We start from the raw sequence: 23,469 nt of genomic DNA, 5'->3' as shown, positions 1-23,469 counted from the left end.
TATATCTTGTTTAGGGTAACGAAGAACTGCAGTATATCCCACCTGACGTACGATGAGAGGCCTAAGTCCATTGTGGGCCAGATGCAGACATGTAGAAAAGGTAGGAAAATTGTAACAAACAAGTACGACATGTAAAATGGACTAAGTAGCAAAACAAACCACTCTGCTTTCATTTTTGGAACTGTATGTTTAACATGGTTGTAAAAGCTCTCTGCAAACGCATTTTCCCTGGCAAGTATATAAAATGAACCCTCGTGAAAAATCAAGCCATTAATCAAGCCTTTAACTCAGCTCTCAAATGATGTGGGCCTGTCCACTGAATGTGTGCAACCACACCCCACTGATTAATTGATACGTCTTCATCAAGCATATTTCTTATGCCGACAAATACCTACATGTCTGAGCCGTGAATATATCTGCTTAAAGCCTCTGGTTCTTATATAGTGGGGCAGGGGTGACTCATGCCAGACACCTATACATGCCTGGGTCACATTTAGCAACAGCTAAAAAAAATTAAAATAAGGAAATCGAAATAGTGAAAAACAGTTTAGCATTACATCTCTGCAATTCAATAGATTTAGTCAATAGTTTCTCTTTTTCAGCAATTACCTTCAAGCCTATATGACAGGCAGCAGCGCTGCACCAAAATTTGGGCCCCCATAATGAATAACAAACATGTCGAATGTGGGTAGGGCTTCACAACAGTTTGGGGGCCCCCTTCACGTGTCACCCCAGAATTGACACCCATGATTATTATCAACAAACAAGGTGTTCAGAAACAAATCTCCGAATTCACTTTACAGGGACTTGAAATATAGTATTGAATGTCAAAGTGCGGACAAGTAATATTTGATTATACTGTATTTTATTTAACTGTGATTGGTTTTAACCCAGTGAAGAAAGTGCTTGCACCCAGCATTGAATATATTATACAGTAGCTGAAGAGGGGAAAGAACAAGTGATTTAAAGAGGTTGAGAGCATATGTAATGGAGGGTGGGAGGGTTGGAGAAAGGGAAGGGGGGAGAGGGAGGACAAGCGGGTGGGTGCTGTGAAATCTGTTAACAGGGGAGCTCTGTGTGTTTGCTAGCTGCCTTGGCTGCTTGCCCAACTTGGCTCATTGTGATCAAGGCATGATCGTGCACTCCAGGCAGCCCTCGCCGCCGCCTTGGCTGCCGTGCGTCTGGACCCAGCCTCGCTATCAGCGCTGACATGGAAAGACCTGTGAGTGCCTTCTCTCCCCGCCCGCTGTCTTCCTCTGCCTCTGCCTGGTGTTGGCGTATGCTCTGTCGCAGATTCAGCTGCGGCTGCATGTAAGCGTTTCACTCGTGTTTGGCTACCTCTGTCTTCATGGAGCTCCTATAGGTGGGAGGACCGCTGGTTATGGGGGCCACCTTGGCAGCTTTCTCTTTGCATGCTCACCCTTATACCTTGGCCTGCCTTTCCGGGCACAGATGCCATCCGCCCGCTTCCCCACCATGCCTTTGTCGGGGTTTGGTATTGTGTTTACACATTTACGTCACCCTTTCAAAGAAGGAGCCGAATAAACCCAGAAAGGTAGCATCCCCCCAGAGAGGAGCAGCTGAGAGCGTGCGGCTGGTGTCAGCAACAACCGCTTAACACTGACTTTGTGAGATTCAGGCTCGGCTGTGTGTCTCTCCCTTGCGACTATTCTTGGTGGTATGTCCTCATGATATGTTGTGTTTGGATTCCCTGACAACTCAAAGCGGTGCGCTAAAATGGCTCTGCGACATGCTGCCTCTCAAAGTGAGTCCTAACTTCTCTCATGTTTTATAGGACTTAAGAGAGTTTGGTAGCTAGAAGAGTGAGGTCCCAGACAGTCTTTTCTATTACTCAGAATAGAGGCTGCAAGGGAAAAACATTATGAATCTTTGCAATGTGATGGTGTGTGCGCTTATGTGTAACATTACCCACATGGAGCTACCTCATCGCCGCTCCACTACTGGTGGACTACCTTATAATCAGGTTTGGGAGGGTTACTTTAAAAATATATCCCAATACGAGTTACTTAAGTTCTCAACTTATTTTATAGTGGGGAAGGAGTGACTCATGTAGGAGCAGAAGGAGATGAAGCCCTTTCAAGAGAAAGTGTCAACAAAATAAATAAACCATGACGTCGACTATTAAATTAATTGTCACTGTGTAGTAGTAGTCCTACTCTTCTCACATTTTCAGCAGTTACCGTCAAAACACGTATTACAAGCTGTCATGTTCCGTATTAGACAGCAGGTGGCAGGCGTTCACTCTGCCGCCTGCACACCTGCTGCCCATTTGTCTGTGATTACACCTGCTTTATCTAGGCGCTCCGGCTGTCGACTCATTGCCGGAGTATTGCTTGCCGTGCCACTGCTATTGCCCATGCTCGTTAACCTTACTCGTATTCGATTATTGTTCGCTTACACTTTCTTCATCCCATCGGGATTATTTAAAGACGCATATTTGAGCTAGTACATTATCTTATCCTTTTCCTTGCCGTTCTTTGCAAGCGCTTTGTGTTTTCTCGTTACATTATTTTCCTGGTTCTTGTTTTTGACCAGCGTTTTCTGTTGTCCTTTAAGACGGTATTTTTTCGTTTGTAATAAATATTATTTTTTGAGACGAAGGCCTTGTCAGTGTCTGCTGCTTCGGGGATCCACTTATTCTTGTTCGCTCTGTTTGCATACGAAGCAGTCCTTGTTTCCTGCCTTGTATGCAACGTGACACAAGCAGGAGATTGGTTGAATGATTGATTGATCTAAGGCCATTTCAAACAATTGCTGAATTGCATGAAGTTAGCTGTTATTGAACAGTGTTGTATTCGGTTGTATTAATTTGTCCAAATTTTAGTCTTTCATTGACCAAATATTTCTGGGCCAAACTCAACATCAGCTGGAGTTGCTGTTCTGTAATCGCTCGTGGAATCTTTGGCTAAGGAGCAAGGATGCAAACCTTGCTTGCCACATTGAGATGTTTGGGATGTCCTGCATATGCATTCCCAGCTCTGCAACTGAGCTGCATATTGAACGCTCCGTCTGTGGCTTAATGGGCATGTGACTGTGTGCAACCGCAGCAGGCGTAGCAATGCACATGGGCAAGCTGTGATGTAAGACTGAATCGTGTATACCGGTATATATATATTCGTGTACGTCTAACTTGGAGGGAGACTTACACGATCACCTGTGGGAACAGCCTTCACTCTCCACGTTTTTTCTCGTTCTTCCTTCGGACTTTGGTATTTCTCCAGCTTTTCATGTTTTGTTTTTTACGGATGTTGCTATCATTGGGGATTGCGACATCTATCATGACTGCAGTCTTCGAATGTTTATCCACCACCACTATGTCAGGATGGTTGCCTATCACCAGTATGTCAGTCTGGATATGCAAGTCCTGCAGGATCATGCCCTGGTTGTTCTCAACCACCTTTTCAGGCATCTGCCATTTCGATAGTAAGGCCTCTAGTCCATATTTGGTATCGATGTTGCAGTACTTTATTCCTGCTCCCTGGTTATGCCGCTTCGTGTCTGCCAGCATCTTACACCTTGTCGTCTCCGGGGCTTTTTTGAACAGCCCACACTGTGGTCCCGTCTGATGTGGTAGACACCAGCCTCTATTGATCTGATATTTAGGGCCTGTTCTTGTGCTGCCAATTAGCGCCTCTGTGCTGTCTTTGCCTTTTTTCAGCCATAAGCGACTCAGATAATGGATGGAGGGATGGATATGGTTATACTGATTTACATTTCATTATTATTGCTGCTGAAAAATGCGTGCCTTTCCAGACACGCTGTGACCCGGCGCTCAGAAGGGATCATGAGAGGGACTTGGAGCTGGACAAAAAGATTGAGGCTCTCAGAAGAAAGAATGAGGCGCTCATGAAGAGATACAAGGTGAGGACAAGTGATTGCAGGCGTAGAGAGCTGCGTGTCGTTGAATATTTTCACTTGTCGTAATGAGGCGTGAAACTGCAAGGCTCTGAAATCTGTTGAAAGTGTTTGTTTTCTTATATGCTTCCTGATTAGTTATCTATTTGGTCGAGTTGCCTTTAGGAGGTCGAAGCGGACAAGAAAAGAGCAGAAGAAGAAGGAATGGCGCTGCAGAGCCGTAAGGGCAAAGCTGATGATCTAACGATCACAGTAAACAAGTCCACTTGTGTGAGTTCTGACATTATTTCAAGCATTACCATTTTGAAGCTTTAAAATTATTTTATGGGCTTGTTGTCCATGGCGTGAAACAGGTCAGTCGTGTGGTGGTGACCAAGTCCTTTAACAGCGGCTCACCTGCTGGGAAAGGACAAGAGGAAGTAGGAGCAGGCCGATGGGAGGAAATTACTGTGCAGCCTGCCGGCAGTGTCGGCAGAGGGCACAAGAAGCAGCTCATTGTCACCATGGCTGGCAAAAAGGTGAGTTCTGCATTATTTTAGAGTGAGTTGAGAGTAGAGTCGCAGAGTGAGTGTCTTACATTCTGGAAAATACAGTCAATGCATGTCTCACGAGCATGTTTTGAATAATACGCCGATGATCATATAAATAATAAATGGATTGCATTTTTTTTTTTTTGCACTTCACTGTAACTCACGGCACTTCATTAAATACACCTGCAAAATCTAATGAGCGCCTGTACGAAAGCCAATTAAAAATTCTTTATTTCCAGTTTAATAGAACTTATTGCATCATACTGAGAAGTGTTTCTAATATGAATTAAGCTACATGCGTCAAAGTTTGACGCAGCTCTCAGTATGACGCTAGCGGTTCTACATAACTGTAAAATACAACAGCAAATATAAACATGGTTGTACTTTATATGCAAGATCAGATTTTTGGCCTTGGCTAACCATTGTTCTTTTCTATTGCAGTACATTCTGATTGTGTAAAACTGCAGCCATCATACAGTCAAATATTTTGATTCTCTCATGTTTCAAAATGTAATATTGGAAACACCCACCTCTCAGTGTAATGCAGTGTGAGTGACTCAAATATCGTGTTTCACTGACTCTGTTGTTCAGATCTCATGTTTGTGATTCACATTTCTTCAACATCCACATTAATTTTATGGCAAAGTCAATCAAACATGACCAGAATCCTTATTAATATTTATGAAGGTAGAAATGTTGCTACAGCTGCAGCATTGGGATCTCATTGCAAGTGTACCTAATAAAGTGTCATGACAGTAGACCATGCCACACTTACGCCAACATTAACAAACCCTTTCTAGGGTAAGAGAGTGGTGTGTGAGAAGCCTGAAAAGAGGCCAGACCCCCCATGTCCGTCAGATGTCAAGAGCCCAGCTGATGAGCTCCAAGCTGGCAGCGTGGAGGTGGCAGGGATCGGAAAACAACCATGTCACATGACCAAGATGGACATTACAGCACAGGTGTGTTGCAGACTTGAACTCTTTCCTGATGAGCCATTAAAAAGGCAGCTCCGACTCTCATGCCCTGTCTGTGTCCCCTCTCATGCATCACAGAGCTGTTTTACATAGATGCCAGACTGGCCACACCCCTGCAGCAATGGCGCACAAAGGCTGGCTGACAGGCGGTTTATCAAGGCTGTTACTGGCGTGGGATCGGGATAGGGAGGCTATTAATACAGCTGCTGCCCTCTGAAATGTTGATCTATGTGGTCTACATGAATTACAAATGCGAAAAAAATTACATAATACATTTCCATGAAACTTTGTAGGGCAGCGCATATGGAGAACACATTAAATTAACCCAAGGCCTCGAGATCTATCTCATGCAAGGCCTTGTTATTGATGAGTTGACATGTTGAAATGTCACATCAGATACAATTTGTTTTACTCACCAGTACATGTTTAACGTTAATGGGCTGAGACACACATGCGCACGAAGTACCCTCCTTCAGCTGGAGTGTGAAATGCCACACTATCAATGACCTTATGCCACCCGAATGTGAAAAAACATTCAGACAGCTGTTCCATTTCACGTGCGCCCGCAGACGCCGGATCGTCAATAAGCTGACACACAGACAGCTGATCCTCGTTGCCGCAAGCATAGACAGCGACGTCTCGGGAGGCGGCACTAAAATAGGGGAAGAGCAAGTTGCCGTTATCCTCACTAAACCAGTGTGCTGAACACGCTGTTCTCTTTTCTGTCCCTTTATATATCTCCTGCACTGAATCTACACTTGAATAATAGCCTGCGCTGCAGCGCACCAGTCATCTGTGACTCCCAAGTCTCCTGTTTCTTAACCAGTGCCATAAACAGTAATGCACTGTACTTTGTGCACAAAGAAAAATGCTGCAGTTATACATGGGGAATAATAGGACTCCTCTTTCTTGTGTGAATAGACTGCATGAAGATTAATGGCACATTTTTTCGAGTTGTTCGTGCTTGGAAATGAACTGGGACTGAGAAAAGGGGTGTGGCTATCTGGCACTTTGTAATTGCTTGAAGCAGGCAACTGCTATCTGTTCACACACACTGAGAGTGACAATGGAGAGGTGCGAGGGGAGAAAGTATGTCTGCTCCCAGCCTCGTATTTCTCCATTCCGAAGTGGTCTGCTCTCCTCCAGCACGATTGTGTTGCATTTTTCATCGCCCGCTGAAAAGGCCGATTTCATCTAATTAGCATTCAACTGCTTTCTCGCCATGAAAAGGCTCATTATGCAACCAAAATGAGAGGTCTGGAAAGGTGCCAGGAAAGGGTCAGAGAGGAAGAAGGAGTGTGAGACAGGACAGATAACAAAGAAGAAAGGAAAGGTGGAAGGGTGTTTTTGTGTTCCTGTCAGTGGATTTTTGATGAGAGCAAAGTGAAAAATAGGCGTGGACACATGAGACCACCACTCAGAGTTCATGAGAGCACCAGTAAATATTTGCACCACAGCGGTCTGCTTTCAGAAATGCGTACACAATTTCCCTCCTCTTTTCGTGAATTGACTTGTCCCCAAACTGTTCTGATGACATATTGCAGTGGGAATTTGCAATCAGGTCTTCCCTGCGTTGGCGCTATTGATCCACTTGGGTGCAGTGTTGGCTCTTCATTCCCACCGTGACCCTCCTCGATTTGACTGCAGTCGATGGCTGCATCGATGAGACTCTTTTCAGTCATGTTCAATGGGCATATTGATGTGGCACCATGATGACAGATAGATGTATGGATCCATGCACGGTAAAAAAAAAAAAAAAAAATTATGTACGGTAGGTTAATTGAACACTCTAAATTGATCTTTCGTGTGATTGTGAGTATGATAAAAACATTCACATTCACTCTATTTTTTTTTGGTCTGTGTGCTCTGCAATTGGCTTGTAACCAGTGTTGTACCCTACTTACTCCCCGACATCAGGTGGGCTAGGCTCCAGCACACCTGCGGCTCTCGTGAGGATAAAGCGTTTCAGATTATGGATGAATGAATTATTTTGATGTGTCCCGATTCTCAAATTACATGCATTCAGGTCACACCGACGAGCGAAAAGTTATATCTGGGGGAAAAAACGGAACGAGAATAGGTTGTTAGAACCAACCATAAACATCATGAGGTGAAGTTATGTTTTAACAAATGAATCTTAAAACATGTCACTACATACATATATATGGATGTCATATCTCAGCTCGGTGCGTAGGATGACTGGCTGCAGTGTCCGATTGGAGGTCTCGACTTGTCACCACAGAAACTGGCCTCTCACATTGCTCTTCATGAAGGCAGTCCTTTGACGAATAATATTTAGCAGGGTGGCCTGGGATGTTGAGCAGCAAGCAGGCCTGTTGGAACATGCATGGAGTGACTTCCCTAGTGGTGCCCAGTCTCCTTTGGGGTCCAGAGGAGGAGAAGGAGGAGGAGAGGAGAATGGAAAAACAGTGAGATGAGTACATGCCATTTTGATGTTCCAGGAAGGCAACATGTTTACATGGCTGTGAGTGGTACAAACATGAGTGGGGACAACATCACCCTCACTCAGCTCTTTTTCTCCCTTTCATATTCTTTTCATTGTTTCCGTAAGAATTAATGCACTCAGAGGCACGGTGAGTTTCCTCCTTCCGGCGTTTTAAAGTTCTTTAAGCGACAGGAGTAGTCTTTTCTCTGCCTACTTTATGAAAATAAAAAAGCGCTTTTTTTCTCGGAGATAGCTTTTACGTGATTTCCCACATTAGTCCTGGATCACTCCAGGGCTTTTGTAACAAGCGCACACACAGCCTCAGTCCTCTTTGATGTGTTAAAAAGCCTCCATCACATCTCCTTTTAGTATCGCACGCAATCCTTTCTGCTCCCATCACTGTAATCAATAAACAGGTTAAGAGCAGAATGAAGGGAGGGGACATAATTGCATTTACTGTACACTCTGCTTTTCCTGGTCTATTATCGCAGTGTATCCCATTGTGTGGATTCACGGTAATCATGACAAACACACAGCTTTATTGTAATCCGTGCAACCCGAAAGGGACTACGTTGGCATCCATGGGGGGAACCAATCTTGCATTGAGGCAGCACTGATGTTTAGATCCACTTAATCATAATAATAAAATCTCATCGTTACTTCTTTTTGAACACCACCATACATCATCGTTGCTGTCGTGTTGGCGATTAACGAGCGAATTGGAGACGAGATGCACTTCTTGTTTTTGGCGGCCTATCTTTAATGAGATTATTTTCTTCCACTCCACTGCACTGTTTAGTACGTATTAGCGTGAGTAATGCTTCAAATGTATTCTAATACAAACTAAATGGCATCCGTGCTTATGCTGCTCTTTTGCTGATGCTCTATTGCAAGGCAGCAATGCCATGATTTTAATCTACATTCATGTACAACTGAACCCTTTAGGTCAAACACAATATATTTTCTTTCGAATGTGTTCACATTTAAATCTCTTCTGTCATAGAAAATTGAGAAAGAGTCACCACCATAAACACTTAATTACTGGTCAGGCAATATATAATATACTGTATATTCAATGTGTTGGTGACAAATACGCAAATGGAAATGTGTTCTTTGATATGTTAGAGTGAGTTAACTTTCCATTCTACTGTATTTAGTCTACGAACAGTAAAGTGAGCAGGCAGGGCATTGAACCCCACTCATTCTAATAGTTTCCATAGTCGTTCTTGGAGTGCATTAATGTGACACTCATTTTCAATGGGAGACAGGTCTGGACTGATGGCAGACCAGTTCAGTGCTCATATTCTTTTTCTGTGAATTCACGTTATAGTAACACATGCAGAAAATGGCTTGGAGTTGTCTTCCTGAACTAAACAGGGACTTTGCCGAAAACTAGAAAGAAGAAAAAAAATCTCCAGGTTCTCAGAATCTTTTGCTGAAATGTACCAGTGACGATGAAATGAAATTCCTTGCAATTTTGAGAAGTGTTGTTCTTAAACTGTTGGACAATTTGACCCACACAGTTTTTCACAAAGTGGTGAACTTGACCCCCCATTTCGGGGATGCCGTTTTTATCGCCAAACATAACAATTCATCACGTTTCCAATTTACCTTTTCACTTGGGGAATGTTCCAAACTGGTGTTTTTTTGAGTATTGTTTCCCCTGTCCCAGCTCTTTTCAAAATGTGAGGATAGCCCCCCCGACCAAAAAAATTTAAATAAAGTAGCATTCATGCAAGTTGAACATCAAAATCTTGTCTTTGTAGTGTATTCAATTAAATATAGGCTAAAATTGATTTTCCAATAATTTTGTTCTGTTTGTATTTACATTTTACACAAATGGCCCAATATCAGTGGAATTGGGGTTTGTAGAATCTAATGCGATATCCCAAAGTTTTGACTGATGTCATTGATGAAGGCAGATCCAACGCGACTTTAGAGGCAAATGTTCCCACAATATTGCAATCAAAACCACCAGGGAAATTTTTTTAAGTCTCACAAATGCACTGTGCTGTTTTTTTTCTTCTCTCAAGGAGATGGAAATCACAGATCTCAACGTCCCCACATCGAAGGAGGAGCAAGAGGAGTACCTGCAGTGGAAAAAGGAGCGCGAGAAGATTGACAAGGAGAGAGTGGCGCGTCACAAGAACGCCAAGGGACAGTGGAGGCGGGCGTGGGACATAGACAAATCAGAGAACATGTAAGACTTCTTACCTCTGCTGCGCACGTCATTGAACGCTTACTGCTGTTGTTGTACGTGACAGTGGTTTGGGTTCCCAAAGAATTTCGCCTCAGCGTCAGTATTTTCAGTCAGTTATGTTTCTTCTTTTTTCAGCAGTAAAATATATGTTATTGTGTATTTCTCTCCCGTGTGATGTACGTTTAGGTGTCCCACATGTGTTTGAATGCTATGCTTGAATAATTTGACTTCTGCCGTGAAAAGGTAAATTTAGTTTAAAATTCCAAAAAGCTCACTGAAACGGAGCTCACTGAAACCGAGAGTCTAAAAACGCTTTTATGATGTTGATCATTTATGGCAGGAGGGCTGGGAAATTTGTTAAGCACCCTGTTTGCTACAGAAATGTGTTTTAGTTGATAGTTGTTGTGATTTTAAAAATCAGCCAATGTTTTTAAACTCAAGCAATCTTGCTGGAAATTATTCATGTTACAGAAGGTGTGGAAGAGAACAAATCTGAAAGAAGACTCTTGGCATTCGGAGCGGAGTGAATGAATGTACTGTTTAGGGAAGCATTAAAACGTAAAGAGACAAGGGAGGAGCGGCTATTTTAAGACGGGGCTCATCCCCTGATGGAATACCTTGCCTTATTTGGTGAGGCTTAAACAAGGACCACCGGGAAGAACAGAGCACGTTTGTGTCTGATTCACCAATTGTTGAGATGGTATTCGTGAGCTGTGAGCTGGCAAAGCATAATTTCATCACGCTGTACTTTCATTACTTAAATTCCTGTTGCGTAAGAAATACACAACAATGATCTGCTAATTGGAAGAGGCTTGAATGCTCATAGATGATGATCAATGGCGTAGATAGACAAGGAGAATTTTTAGAGTACTGAGCATAATCTCTTGACAATTTTAAACTCATCGACTAAAGAAAACTTTTGCCTGTAGGTTTTTAGACAAATCCCTGCCGGACAGAGATTGGGTGCCTGCAAATCGAGGTGAGATGGTCCCCACCGAATTATGTTCTGATGCAATTGTTTTACTTTCATCCCGATATTTTCTGTTACCAGGAGGACGAAGCACCAGAAGAGGACAGCATAGGTCTGGTGCTGACACACGAGGTGACTGTCAAAAGTAAAGCGGTTTTGCCTATATTTGACAAAGTATTGCTTTGAAATATGAACATATACTACAGTACTTGTTTAAAGGCAAAGAAAAATTGGATTCAACGACTCATTGGCTACTCAAACTAGAAATATGGCACCAGCTTTAAAATCTGTTGATTCATATGAGCATCATAAAATATTGAATAGTGGGGCTCAGGAGGTTCTAGAGATTTTATAAATGTACTACCCGGCAGGAGGTGGTGCAGTTATGAATAAATAATAAATTTAATCTAAGCAAGGGGGAGCATTGAATTATGCATTACAACTTGGTCTTGAACAACCTGTTAAAAAAAAAAACAGCTTAAGGGGTTGTTAAAGATGGAACAGCCATTTAGCTTTGACGTCTACGTAAAAAAATGAACACTTAAATACGATGGTGTGGAGGGAAAATCTGAGGCCCCTTTTTAGTTTTAAATGGTAACTCATTGGCAGTGTGGTCATTGAGAAGTTAGCACACGTGGCTCACGGTTCGGAGGTTTTTCGGTTCGGAGGTTTTTCGGTTCGGATCCCAGCTCCGGCCTTTCTGTGTGGACTTTCCACGTTCTCCCCTGTGTTTGTGTGTGTGTTTTTGGGTACTCCCACGATCCAAAAAGCCCAGAAAAAAAAAGTTTTAATCGAAGGCATAAATGCAACTCATTTAGTCAAGTACCCGCCCACTTCATGGTTGGTTCCCACCCACTCAACTCCACCAACCGCGCAATGTCACCAACTCAGAGAACTTCAGTAAGAACTTTATGAATGACGTAGAGAAACTGCTACATAAGTTCACTCCAGAGGAGAGAAATTGGCTCGCGCTCACCGTGACTTTTCATTTGTCTTAGGTCATGAGAAGCGAGGCAAAGACAAGTCAACTAAAAACGTACAAGTAATGAGCAGCAACGCAAAAGGCAAAGATCGTCTGACCGGGAGGGCCAGAAGGTCAGTACAACAGCTCTGACATCTTCTTTTAGAGCCCACTTGCACGCAAACAGCACTCGGATGAATAAGTTAATTCAACCATTGGGATATGGAATGTCTCACACCGCATGGGAAGACTCGATTTTCCGCACTGTGCGCTAAAATATAAATTCCCAAGGATGTCGTGATAGATAAACTGGAAGTTGTGGCAGCTGATTAAATATCCCAGAAGGTTCCATTCACATCACGTTCTCTGTCGCTTGTTGCTTGTGCTCTGTTGCGAAACATTCTTGTGTGTTATTGGCGTCGTGTTGTCACAAAAGCGTCACTCACATATTATTAGAAAGCCACAAATCTGAAGTGCATTATGCATTTCCGTTATTGAACGTTTAAAAAAATATATTGTTTTCAATCTTTTCACAGGGCCGCGCTGGGGAATCAATATGTTAAAAAAAAAAATCAACATATACTCACAAAACCATTAGATTAACCATTTTGCAACAAAAGTGAGTCTACCTGTCAGTGAAAATTTCCAAATTGTTTGTGCCCAAAGCAGCAATGTAGGCAGCACTCATTTGTGTATTTTCCAAAGACAAGCTGAGCATTTGCACTCAACTTCTTTGAGTGACCTTTGCGAGGCCTGTTCCAAGTGGAACCTTTCCTTTAACCCAGGTGTCAAAGTCAAGGCCCGGGGGCCAGATCTGGCCCACCACATCATTTTATGTGGCCCGCCAAAGCAAATCAAGCATCTCAAGTTCCGTGATGCTTGCTAAAGTCTGAATCAAAATTTCAAATAGTCAAATGTAATCCACAATAACAGTCATTATATTTGACTTCTGATTTTAAAACTAGTTATCCATCATCTGTTCAGGTCCAATTTGAAAATGTAGTCATTCGCGGCTGAGTTATTTTGAGGAGAGAATATATTTAGGAAGCCAAAGAAACAAGTGACAGTCCAACACATCACTCAGGTGAGACCAAAAGGGGCTTCTGAGGTATGGCTGCACTGCTGCCAGCTGCCAGTGGAACTATCAAATGCATCCCGCAATAAAAACTTGAATGCTTCTCATGAATACGACTAAATGGTGGCCCTTTTTTTAGATGGCAAGATCAAGAAGAAGAATATAACCTACAGGTGAGGTCAACCATTTTGGTAGGGAAATTCCCCAAAAGAAGCTGAACACATCTGACTATATGTCTCGTTCATATAGACTTCTGATACACCATTGGAGGAATTCCTGGAGGAGCTTAATGCGCTGACAGACGCTGAGGCACAAGAGCAAAGAGACCAGGACTCAAAAACTAAGCCGTCACAGAGTCCAGATATTTTAAACGCCTGTGAGGAAGTGAGGGGATCCAAAGGTTCTTTGGCTACCTTGAGAGCAGACACCTCAACGCAGGAGAAAGCAGATGCCTCTCCCCCTCGGGCTTCAGAGAAGAAAGTGCGATTCTCGCAGGAGCTCATCCAGGGGGCTCACGCAAAGCAAATCACAGGCTTTCAGGATTCCTCCAACTCTGAATCCGGTCCAACATTCTTTTTAAAAGCTCCCTCGCAGAAAAAAATCTGGCACAAAGTGCCCCAGCAGCATCTGGAAAGTGCCAAGGATGAAGAGAGTCATTGCCAGCAGCAGGCTTCTGAAAGTCAATGTTCAAAAAAAGACATCAGTGCCCCCACAGCGCCCTGCTGGCCCCCTGCTGACAAGGCCTGCGCTTCTCGACTGGAAAGCTCTGTCCAGCCCGTGGAGCTCACCAAGTCCAACGAAAACACAGGTGGGGTACTCCGCATGCACTAGTCACAGCATTAGGTACACCTGCACAATCTCCTGCTGCGCAACATTGCCAAACATTATCTTATTTGTCTTTGTTGCCGTCAAACTCCTGCTTCACACTTCAGCCCATTTATCAGTCATCTAGTAAGTCTGAGTGGAAATGTGAACATTTACACAAGTCGCATTTCAGTGTGCGTCCCTAAAATTTCAGGTTAGGTACGGCTAGTTAAAAAAAAAAAACTGGATCCCTACACTAGGTACACAGGATTATGCAGGTTGAACGAATGAAGTGGCCATCGATTTACCCGACAGTGCAACATTGATCCCTGTTTTATTTCACAGAACAAGCTACTGACTCGCATGTATGCGTCTCCAGCCTGGAATCAGGGACGTCACACCCGGAACACTTTAGCTGCAGCGACAAGGTCAGTGCGAGGCAGAAGCAGAGGGCCGAGGGGAATCGATAGGTGTATAAATTGACTGATGGAAAGTGCAAATAGGTGATGATGTTAAATGGATGAAGACAGAAAAACGACCTGCGTGTGTGAACGGCCACTGTGTGATATTCAATTTCTGTTTTAAGTATATCAGCCAGCCCCCGGGGCCGTTTAAGAGTCCAGCAGAAATAGCGTCACACCCCTAGTGGAATAGATCTCCGTCTTCAAGTGTGCAGAGTGAGATGTATTGATTACCTACGTGATGAATGGGAAGGTAATCACCGTTTCCGCTGTCTGTTTGCAGGCAAGAGAGCACGGCAGGATTGTTTAACGTGTTCGGGATGCAAATACTGAAAGACTCGGAATGCGGATGCTCAACGGAGGCGTGGCTTCCTGTCCTTGCGGTGTGTCACATCCCTTTGATCCGACATAAAGGAGTATCGCTGCACCCGAGGACACGAGCATACGTGGCGACACATCATTTCCCATGTGTGCATTTGAGTGCAACGCCGCTGACTGTTTACGTGTTGTCGTATGCGGGGTGGAAGGTACGTTCGTGTATCATTACAGGAAGTTGGCCTTGAGAAGAGACATTAGATTTAGTCTATTTGTGTAGTGCCCGATTGTGCCCTTGGGCTAGTTTCAATAATGGGAAAACATCTGCACTATAAGGGGGAATAAAAAAAAAAAAAAGTCATCAACTTTCCATCCAATCAGTGTGAGGAGCTACTGTGTTAGCAGCTGCGTCCAGCATCAGTCGGTGGCCTTTTGTAACTCACTTTCATTACGACATAAAGATTTTATTTTTTCAGCAAACGAGTTGATTTGTAAACTAAACTACTGACATTGAACCTGTATGCTGTTGAAAAAACAGTAGAGACAGAGAGCATTTTACAAGGACTGCTCGGATGCATGGTCGTCTCATACCGTATCCATTTGCACATACGACAGGGCATACGCACGCCATAACTTGATTTAAAAACGGAAAGCTCCTCTTGACACATTGACATGTTTCTACGTTTCAAATGGAAGCTATGCGCGGCGATGTATAGTTAAGAACATCATGGGGTCAAAATCTCGGGACACTATCTGACTAATATTTTATGCACTTGAGAAGAAATGGACGTTTTGCACATTTGTCGGTTTGACAGCAGGGATATGAAGTCTACTGGTCATGCCTTCAAAACGAAAATTTTTGCACTTGTTTTTATGCCGTTTAAATTGACAGACAGTTGTGCAACTCGTAATTTGTCCACCGAGGCCTCGAGGCGCATCTGGGAGGGAATCACTTGAGATGTTGAAAATAAATCAAGCGCGGCCATGACGGTTTGTCAGTCACACAGATTCAACCGCAGCTGCCATTTCACGCTGTTTTCTTTTGTCGGTTGTGGCGGGGGGAAAAAAAATTTGACAAAGCATTCTGAGAATGTTGTCGTGCCTTGTATTTTCGCTTCATCAACTATAATTGACACAGTGTATTCATCAACGCACACTTTCACTTGTCTATCACGCTTCTTCACGGAAGTGTTTTTAAAATGTGTTTCCATTCAACAGAGTCAAAATCACGTGACGTAGCCTTATCTTTTTTTGTCCAAATATGATCTTGTAGTGTAGTTATGTTACATAACCATACGTCTAGTGGTTAAATGACCTGTTGCAAGGTTTTTAAAGTTTCAACTGTGGTTACATTCAAAAGAAAGGGGGGTGGGGGGGGACGTCAGGTTACAGGCAGAAATGTACTGGGGAAAAACACAGTTAAGGCTTTTGCAACCGTGAAACAAAAATCTGTCTTGTTCTAATTTGATAGAAGAGAGTGCAGTTGACCTTATTTTTAAATCCCCTTTGGGAGTTTAGAATATTTATTTTTAGCAGGTTGTTCCATGTCATTTGTATTTCGATGTAACTGTCACGCTTCAAATCGGGCATTAAAAAGATGGTTGAAGCTCCGCAGCTGTGTCCCTCATTTTTTTTTTTTTGCTCTTGTTATTCGAATGTGTGTGACAAATATGAAGAGGACATGGATTAAAAAAAAAAAAAAACAGTTTCTGTACTGTCGCCTCAAATTATGACCAACTGTACGAAGTGACGCTCACCCCCTCCCCAAACACGCACACTGATTTTCAGTTGTGTAGATTTTGCATCAACCTGCATACAATCAAATCAAAAGCTTTCGCTCTTTCCCACTTGGCCGAGTTACCACACACACACACACAAAAAAAAGTCACAATATAGTAGTAGAGGAGCAGAAAATGTGACGCGCATGCATGGACTCTTCACGCTTATCAACCGTGGCCGGCTGAATCCGCTTTCATGTTGGATTTGATTAATTTCTGATGAGCTCTCTGCAGAGGTATCGAATTGAAAACTGCTCCCTCTTTGCCTTACAGGTGGGACCTCCCTTATGTGTTTCGACAGTATTTTAATTATCTCCTCCTGCGGCGGTCACCATAGCAGCCTTTCTATCTCTCGGGGACAACACACGTTGGCTCGCTGCAAAGCGTTCCGAGCTTACTTTCTGTCCATGTCAAGTGTTCTCTTCAAACAACAAAGCAGATTTGCATGCTTGCTACAGTCCGAGTGCACTTCTGTGCAAAGGTAGCCAATAGTTCCCAGGGTATGACGCAATGCACCGCAGTGGGGGTGTTAATATAATGGAAATAAGTCCTGTAGGCTGTTTGAGGACTCAAGTGCAGTGTAGGATTACGTTCGTGGCAATCCACAACACAGAGAGGCCATTTTGAGGAAAATATTGTTCGAGGTCAATGAAAAGCTCCAGAAAGGAAAACAAAAAGGGCTTGACTCTCTGTGTTTATTTAAAAAATATCATGCGTAGCTGAATTGAGCGACAGTCATATCTTACACGCGATGAGGTAACAGTTGGAGGCTCTTGAGGTGTTTCATTACAATCCGCGGATGTTACTGAAGAGGATTCGAGTACTGTGTTGACCCTGCCAGAATCTTAAGGCGGCCTGGCGGTCCCCACCGAGCTCTGTGCGTCATCTCCCGACCCCGACGGGATGTTCACAGCAAGACCTCGGTGTCATCGAGTGAAGCCCCGAGCCGAAACTAAACGATTTGGAGTGGCGCGATAAACGTTAAATCCTGTTGACATACGACTGAATTGCACACATGTCGGTTTCGTTTGATACTCCATTAGGGTTCAATAATGCTCCTGAAACACTTTTGTTGGGTTGTTAGACAGTTATCACAGCTGGGAAAAGACCTTACGAGCGTTGTAATGATGAAAGATTTTTTACGTGGTACAACGTCACATTTGTTGAGCAAAGATTTACACTCATCATTACAAGCCTGTTTCTTATGCAGCTGACATGGAAGTAAACTCCGATTTCTGAGACTAACTAATGCGTAGTGCTTGTATTTATTATTTATGGATTTTTCATACCGTTGAATGCTTCAAACAAGAAAGAGGAAGTCATTGGTCTCGATCTAATGAAATGCGTTCTCATTTGCTCGGAAAATGTCTCTGCTGCATCATTTCAGCTTCATCCGCAACCGTTTCTTTGGATGTGATTCAGCTTTTTATTATGTAACTGTTTTTGCCTTTTTAAATGACATCATTACTCCTGAAAATCCCTTTTGCAAAACTTCCTTATTCATCTCTGAATCCCTGTTACGTATTCCAGATAAGAGATTGTAGTGCATTACAATCTTCAGGCGTTATGTTATGCTGGTCAAAATAAAGGCCAGAGAAGCTCAGTTTCTAGCAAACAACCCTCTTTTTTTGTGCATTGTCATAGGCAGCATGACAATGCACTATTTGTACCACTTTTTAAATGTATATGCAACAATTTATTCAGTCGTGTTTTTGAAATTGTACAAGTAATTATGAAAGTGTGAGTTTCAAGCAAGCAACCACTTTTAGAGCAATTTTACTGGGGTGTGGTCTTGGATCAGGTCTTTTGACACAGAGCCACAGTTATACATGGTCAAACACACCCATACACACACACACACACACACACACACACACACACACACACACACACACACACGCGCCCTAAAATGCTTCACTCTATTTATTTGGTCATGGTATTTATTAATTAATTTTCTTAATCTCGGGGGGCCCGGTGGTCAACTGGTTAGCACGTCGGCCTCACAGAGCATAGATGCAAGGTTTGATTCCGGCTCTGGACTTCCGGTGTGGAGTTTACATGTTCTCCCCATACCTGCGTGGGTTTTCTCCGGGTACTCCGCTTTCCACCCACATTCTAAAGCAGGGGTGTCAAACTCATTTTTGGCGCGGGCCACATTTTAGTTAGTGTTTCACTTGGAGGGCCATTATGACTGAAACCATATAAAGAAGTACGGAATAACTGTTGATTCAACTATTGTTTAAGTTATTATCATGAGGGATTTGGGAACAAGAAAATGCTTAGAATATATCTCTTATTTATTGCATGTGAGACTTAAAAATTTTGGTCGACAATTTAGAATGGATCATGGAAGATTACATATTTGAGCTGCTTTCACGGGCCACATAAAATGATGTGGCGGGCCAGATCTGGCCCCCGGGCCTCGAGTTTGCCACCTGTTTTCTCAAGACATGCATGGCAGGCTGATTGAACACTCAAAATTGTCCCTCGATGTGATTGTGAGCATCAGTGATTGTGTGCCCTGCGAATGGCTGGCAACCAGTTCAGGGTGTCCCCTGCCTACTGCCCGAAGACGGCTGGGATAGGCTCCGGCACGCCCGCAACCCTTGAGAGGATAAATAAGCGGATTAGAAAACGGATGGATGGATGTCTTAATCGTATGCCACACTACGTCGTCACAGTGCATCGTGCATGGGCGTGCGTGTATAGTATAAACACAGATGAATATCGCTACATTTCCACCATGCAGTTACACAACTGCCAACAGAATTACTCTGCGTATCTTTTGGTCATTTTACAGACCTCTCACTCAAATATAACCCCAGAGTAATTTCATATCAGAAAAGATCATCCTCCTCCGGGGTGGAAAGAGTCAAAAGGTCACCAGCCGCCTACAAGTTGTAGCTTTCAGTAATAACGGTCAGCACGGATGACCCCCCCTTCAATCAATCGGTTGGACGTTGGTCGTTGGTTCTTTCATATATCACAGGGCACTGGAAACACATCTGTCGATTGTTGCACGTTAATAGAGAAGCCAGAGTATTGACAGGGCTTTCGTTGTGGCAAGTGCACACCTTTGTAACATCTTTTGTTTTGTTTTTTTCTAAATTCACCACAAATAATATATTATGACTGTTGTGTTGTGCTTTCCTCCCCGGACTTGACTTTCTGTTTGGCAAAACAAACATACTCCACTGCTTGCTTATGATTCATGTCAGCAAGAAAATAACCTTTGGGCCCCAATGCAAAGTGAAAACATTATTTCAGGGCCCTTGTCATTCATGTGCCTTCGTCACCACTTTTTCTCCTCCTTTACGGCAACCACCAACCTTGTCAACCGCCAGCAGAGGAAGCGAATATCTCTTCTTAATGGTTCTTTTCAGAGAGATGGATCAAAAATAGCAGCCGGCAGCATTGTGTAATGTGTTCCTCTCTGCTTTATACAGCGGGCGCTGAGATCGATCCACCTCCCTCACATGCTACTGGCAAATAGCTCGGAGTGGTTGCTCTTAATTCCGCCTCATAGTTGGACAGCTGTGACATGTGTGAAGTGGTTCCAGTCAGAGCTGCTGCAACACATCTGTGAAAAGTGAAGAGGCCTTTGACAGTTCATTCCCACGAGATACCTTTTAAAAAAATCAGTGGATCCGAAACTTTCCCTATGTGTCTTATATAATGAGACTGTGCTAACATCGGGTCATTATTAGGTTTGTTGTTAGCGAGATACTTTCATCATCCCATGCAATATAACTCCAGCGGATTTTTTCAATTTTTTTATTTTTTTTTTTACACCAAGAAATTACTTTGCTCTCCAAATACTACCATAATGATCAATATTAGAATACTGTCATGAAGTAAGTGTTCATAAAAAACAAAATCAGGCAGTTATTTGATTATTCCTAAATAAAGTATTTCATATTACAGTATTATAAGCTGCTGTAAAATTAGGCAAAGTTTAAAAATGTACACAGCACTGAAACATAGGGGGGAAAAAACGTACTAAAATAATGATTTAACCCTTTCATGCACCCTGTCACCTGATAACATGATAAGCTGTCCACTGTAGTAACCACTGTCCCTGAAAAGGTTAATTCAAATACATTGCACATAAAAGTTTTTTTAACTTCTAAGTAAAACAATTCATAAGATTCAATGTTAATATATAGTCATGTGCCTGAAAGTTAAAATCAGCTGAACTGTACTTAAAAAAATATGCTGTTGAAAGGTTTTTAAAATAAAAAGTACTGTATGGGATTTAAGAAACAAAATAATGTGCTGTATGCGTAGCTAAAACCTTAATTGGAATACATTTGACGTCATTTCAAGTCTTAAATGCGATTGATTTGATTTGGATTTAATGGAGTGACTCTTTGACATATCACCCGAGAAAACCCAAGTTCCACTCGTGGTACTCATACCACACTTTGAGAATCACTCTCTTTCTGGAGTCAAAGCCATGCAGCTGATTTTGGGTTACGGGCAGGGTATCTAACCTGGACTGGATGCCAGTCATTCGCAGGGCAAATACAATATAGACAACCAATCATCTAAACTCACATTCTCTCCTACAATATGGTTCAATTTTGATACTCCATTGGGCCACCCTAGCAACTTTGTAATGGACATTGAATCTTTTTTTTTCTTCTTGGTTGTGTACAGTACCTGTGCTGTATGCCACTACATACTAGTGATTATTTTTTTCCCCACTCGAATAAGTAGGTACTACGAGGTCCTATTTCTAGTAATCGAGTATCCCAAGTCTGCCATTTTACTGCGGCTGTGTCCGTTTCCTTGCTGCCCTCAGTCTCCTCTTAGATAAATTGTACCTGATACAGGAAATCCTTGTCATCTTCCATTGATGTCGTTATAATGTCAAGTCATGTCACTGGCTGATGTATTTTTTTTTCCCTCTGCTGTACTCTTGAAGTGGAAAACCAACTATCCCAGTCCGGGGTGTGGAGAGCAAAGAAAGGTACAGTAATGGAATACTGTAAGGATCCTCTGGGCCTTTATCCAGACTCGTTTTCTGCTTTAGCCACCCTTGTAAAACAGTTGTGGAGAGCCCAATTTGCTAGCTGTATTGTTCCGAATATTATATTAGAGGGCTGCAACTATTACATAAGAATCCATGAATCTGTTGATTATTTTGTTGATTAATCTAATCTGTTTTTTGTTGAGGTTGTTTTGTTTTGTTTTTAATTTCCTCAACTCAACAAAGTTAATTTAGTAGAGTACATTTTACTCTCAAAAGACTATATTTAGATTCACTCGCAAAGTAAACTACAAAATGTGCTGTGTATATTCCAAAAGAGGGCATTTTAAATTTTAAATCAAATCACATTGCCTGATGTGTGACTGACTTCAATCATTCTTTGAAAACGTCTCTTTTTTTGTTACCGTGTGAAAGCAAAAGCCTGCATGAATATCATCAAACCATAGAACCGAATATATTTTTGAGGTTGTTTATTTGTATATTTGGGATATAGTTATACCTATTGTACATAATGTACCTTGAATAAAAATTATCTAATTACACTATAGGTTTATCAAAGCCAAAAAAGATGTATGCCCGCGTCTATATTATGTACATAACCAAGAGCACAACACATTTACAAAGTTATATGCACATACCTGAGCATAACTCAATAATGCAAGTTCTTCTACATGAAATCCAGGCTTGATCCATGAAAGTAAATACAGCCGATATGTCAAAATGCAACAAGTCAGTGTTCAAGAATGGATGTGATGGAGCAAGTCCTGTCCCATTATTTCAGCAGAATATTTTGACTGGAGTTGCACATCCAACTGCAGACAGAACCCTAAAACAGTCCAACGTGGGTTTAAGGCATACAGATGGCCCAAATAGACAAACAAACTTAAAAAAAATAGCTTAGTTGGGGGTTGTTTGAGAGAGTGGGGTCCCCTTAAATATTAGTCGTAGATCACAGCAAAGTATCAGGTCAAGTGGAGCTCAGAATCCATTAGTGAATTTGCAAACGAGTGCTGTGTGTTTCCGTCCGACCAGCGGCTGTCTATAAACACAAGCCTATATGTACGATCACTTTTTGTGACAGGGATGGAGGGATGTGGAGGCCCCGGTCACTCAGAACTCGTCCCGGAGCTCGGTGGCACGGTTGACGCGTCAGAGGCTACCTGATCCCGATCTCGTTCTGCTCTTTCTCCTGGCCTGAGCGCGTCTTCCTCCTCCTCCTCCTCCTCCTCCTCCACTCGCGTCTCCCTGTCCACACTCGCCGATCTCTGCGTGGCTCCGCGGGTCGATGCGTAAAGTCCATCCGCCATATCGTCGCTCTCCTCGGTGTGATCCCACTGAAAAGCCCGGGCGTGCGTCGTCGAGCCCTGCCCGGCGGTGTGGTTGACTGGCAACTGCGTGGAGTTCCACTCGGACACGTTCGCGGCGATGTTCGCCGGAGGAGCCGTGACCCCCGGCTTTGCAGCGGATGCGTTTGAGGATGCGCTGGTGGGCTTCCAGATGAGGCTGTAGTAAATAGCCAGGATGATGGCTGCTAAGGACACGGACAATACATAAGCAAAGACCGTGGCTAGTCTCACCCACTTCTTGTTGGTCTTAGCAGCCATCTTAGCCTTTTTGTCCCCCGTATAAGTAGCAGGTTTGCCCCTCTCCATATTGGGCATGAAGTCCCGCTCCCTCATATTACCCCTGTTTTTTCCTCGATGCTCCACCACCCCCTCCGTCTTGAAGCCTTTCCTCTGACCCACAACCCAAGAGAAGACGGGAAGGCAGCGGTGTGGGCTCTTAAAAAAAAAAAAAAAAAAACGAGGATTTACTTAGTGTCAAAATGAAATGCGTCCAGTGCATGCAGCATTGCGTCTCATCACGGACCAGCGAGCATCCACAGGCTGGGACGCGGCATCCGACAAAGGTCCTTAACCTGCCCACATGTCCACGGAGCCGCTGGCTGTGTAGGCCCTTGGCCAGTCCGCGAACGTTACACTGGATGTCATTTATCAAACGATGAGAAGAGATCACACGGCGCACTGTCCTATCCAGCAAATGAAGTGGCTGGCTCAGCTAAAAATACAGAGAGGGGCGGGGAGGG

At 43.2% G+C, this 23,469-nt stretch overlaps 2 protein-coding genes across 6 annotated transcripts; one reads left to right on the top strand and one right to left on the bottom strand.

Annotated features, from left to right (window-relative positions):
- The first annotated feature begins 1,000 nt into the window (after window positions 1-1,000).
- On the top strand, window positions 1,001-16,226 carry ccdc9b (coiled-coil domain containing 9B). 4 transcript variants are annotated; one of them, XM_019870286.1, is made up of 13 exons: window positions 1,001-1,222; window positions 3,775-3,882; window positions 4,042-4,146; window positions 4,230-4,394; window positions 5,207-5,365; window positions 9,860-10,026; window positions 10,956-11,005; window positions 11,078-11,128; window positions 11,995-12,091; window positions 13,172-13,205; window positions 13,282-13,840; window positions 14,182-14,264; window positions 14,581-16,226. In XM_019870286.1, the coding sequence occupies exons 1-13, from the start codon at window positions 1,211-1,213 to the stop codon at window positions 14,605-14,607; spliced, it is 1,617 nt and encodes a 538-aa protein (XP_019725845.1). In that variant the 5' UTR covers window positions 1,001-1,210; the 3' UTR covers window positions 14,608-16,226. The 4 variants fall into 4 exon arrangements, with proteins under 4 accessions (XP_019725845.1, XP_019725844.1, XP_019725848.1 ...); XM_019870285.1 differs by lacking the exon at window positions 1,001-1,222 and adding an exon at window positions 1,343-1,765; XM_019870289.1 differs by lacking the exon at window positions 1,001-1,222 and adding an exon at window positions 1,587-1,765 and having other exon boundaries at window positions 4,015-4,146.
- On the bottom strand, window positions 7,319-23,450 carry LOC109516082 (putative transmembrane protein INAFM2). Of its 2 annotated transcripts, XR_002168293.1 has the most exons (3): window positions 22,544-23,450; window positions 7,539-7,759; window positions 7,319-7,433 (listed from the first exon to the last, which is right to left on the bottom strand). XR_002168293.1 is itself a non-coding variant. In XM_019870290.1 (2 exons), exons 1-2 carry the CDS (start codon window positions 23,060-23,062, stop codon window positions 7,742-7,744), a joined length of 537 nt encoding a protein of 178 aa, XP_019725849.1. In that variant the 5' UTR covers window positions 23,063-23,450; the 3' UTR covers window positions 7,319-7,741. The 2 variants fall into 2 exon arrangements, 1 of the variants encoding a protein (XP_019725849.1); XM_019870290.1 differs by having other exon boundaries at window positions 7,319-7,759.
- Window positions 23,451-23,469: the final 19 nt, after the last annotated feature.

This window comes from Hippocampus comes, unplaced genomic scaffold (genome assembly GCF_001891065.2).
Source record: "Hippocampus comes isolate QL1 unplaced genomic scaffold, H_comes_QL1_v1.1 scaffold43, whole genome shotgun sequence".
NCBI classification, from domain to species: Eukaryota; Metazoa; Chordata; class Actinopteri; order Syngnathiformes; family Syngnathidae; genus Hippocampus; species Hippocampus comes.
This window is presented reverse-complemented; position numbering and strand designations above follow the sequence as displayed.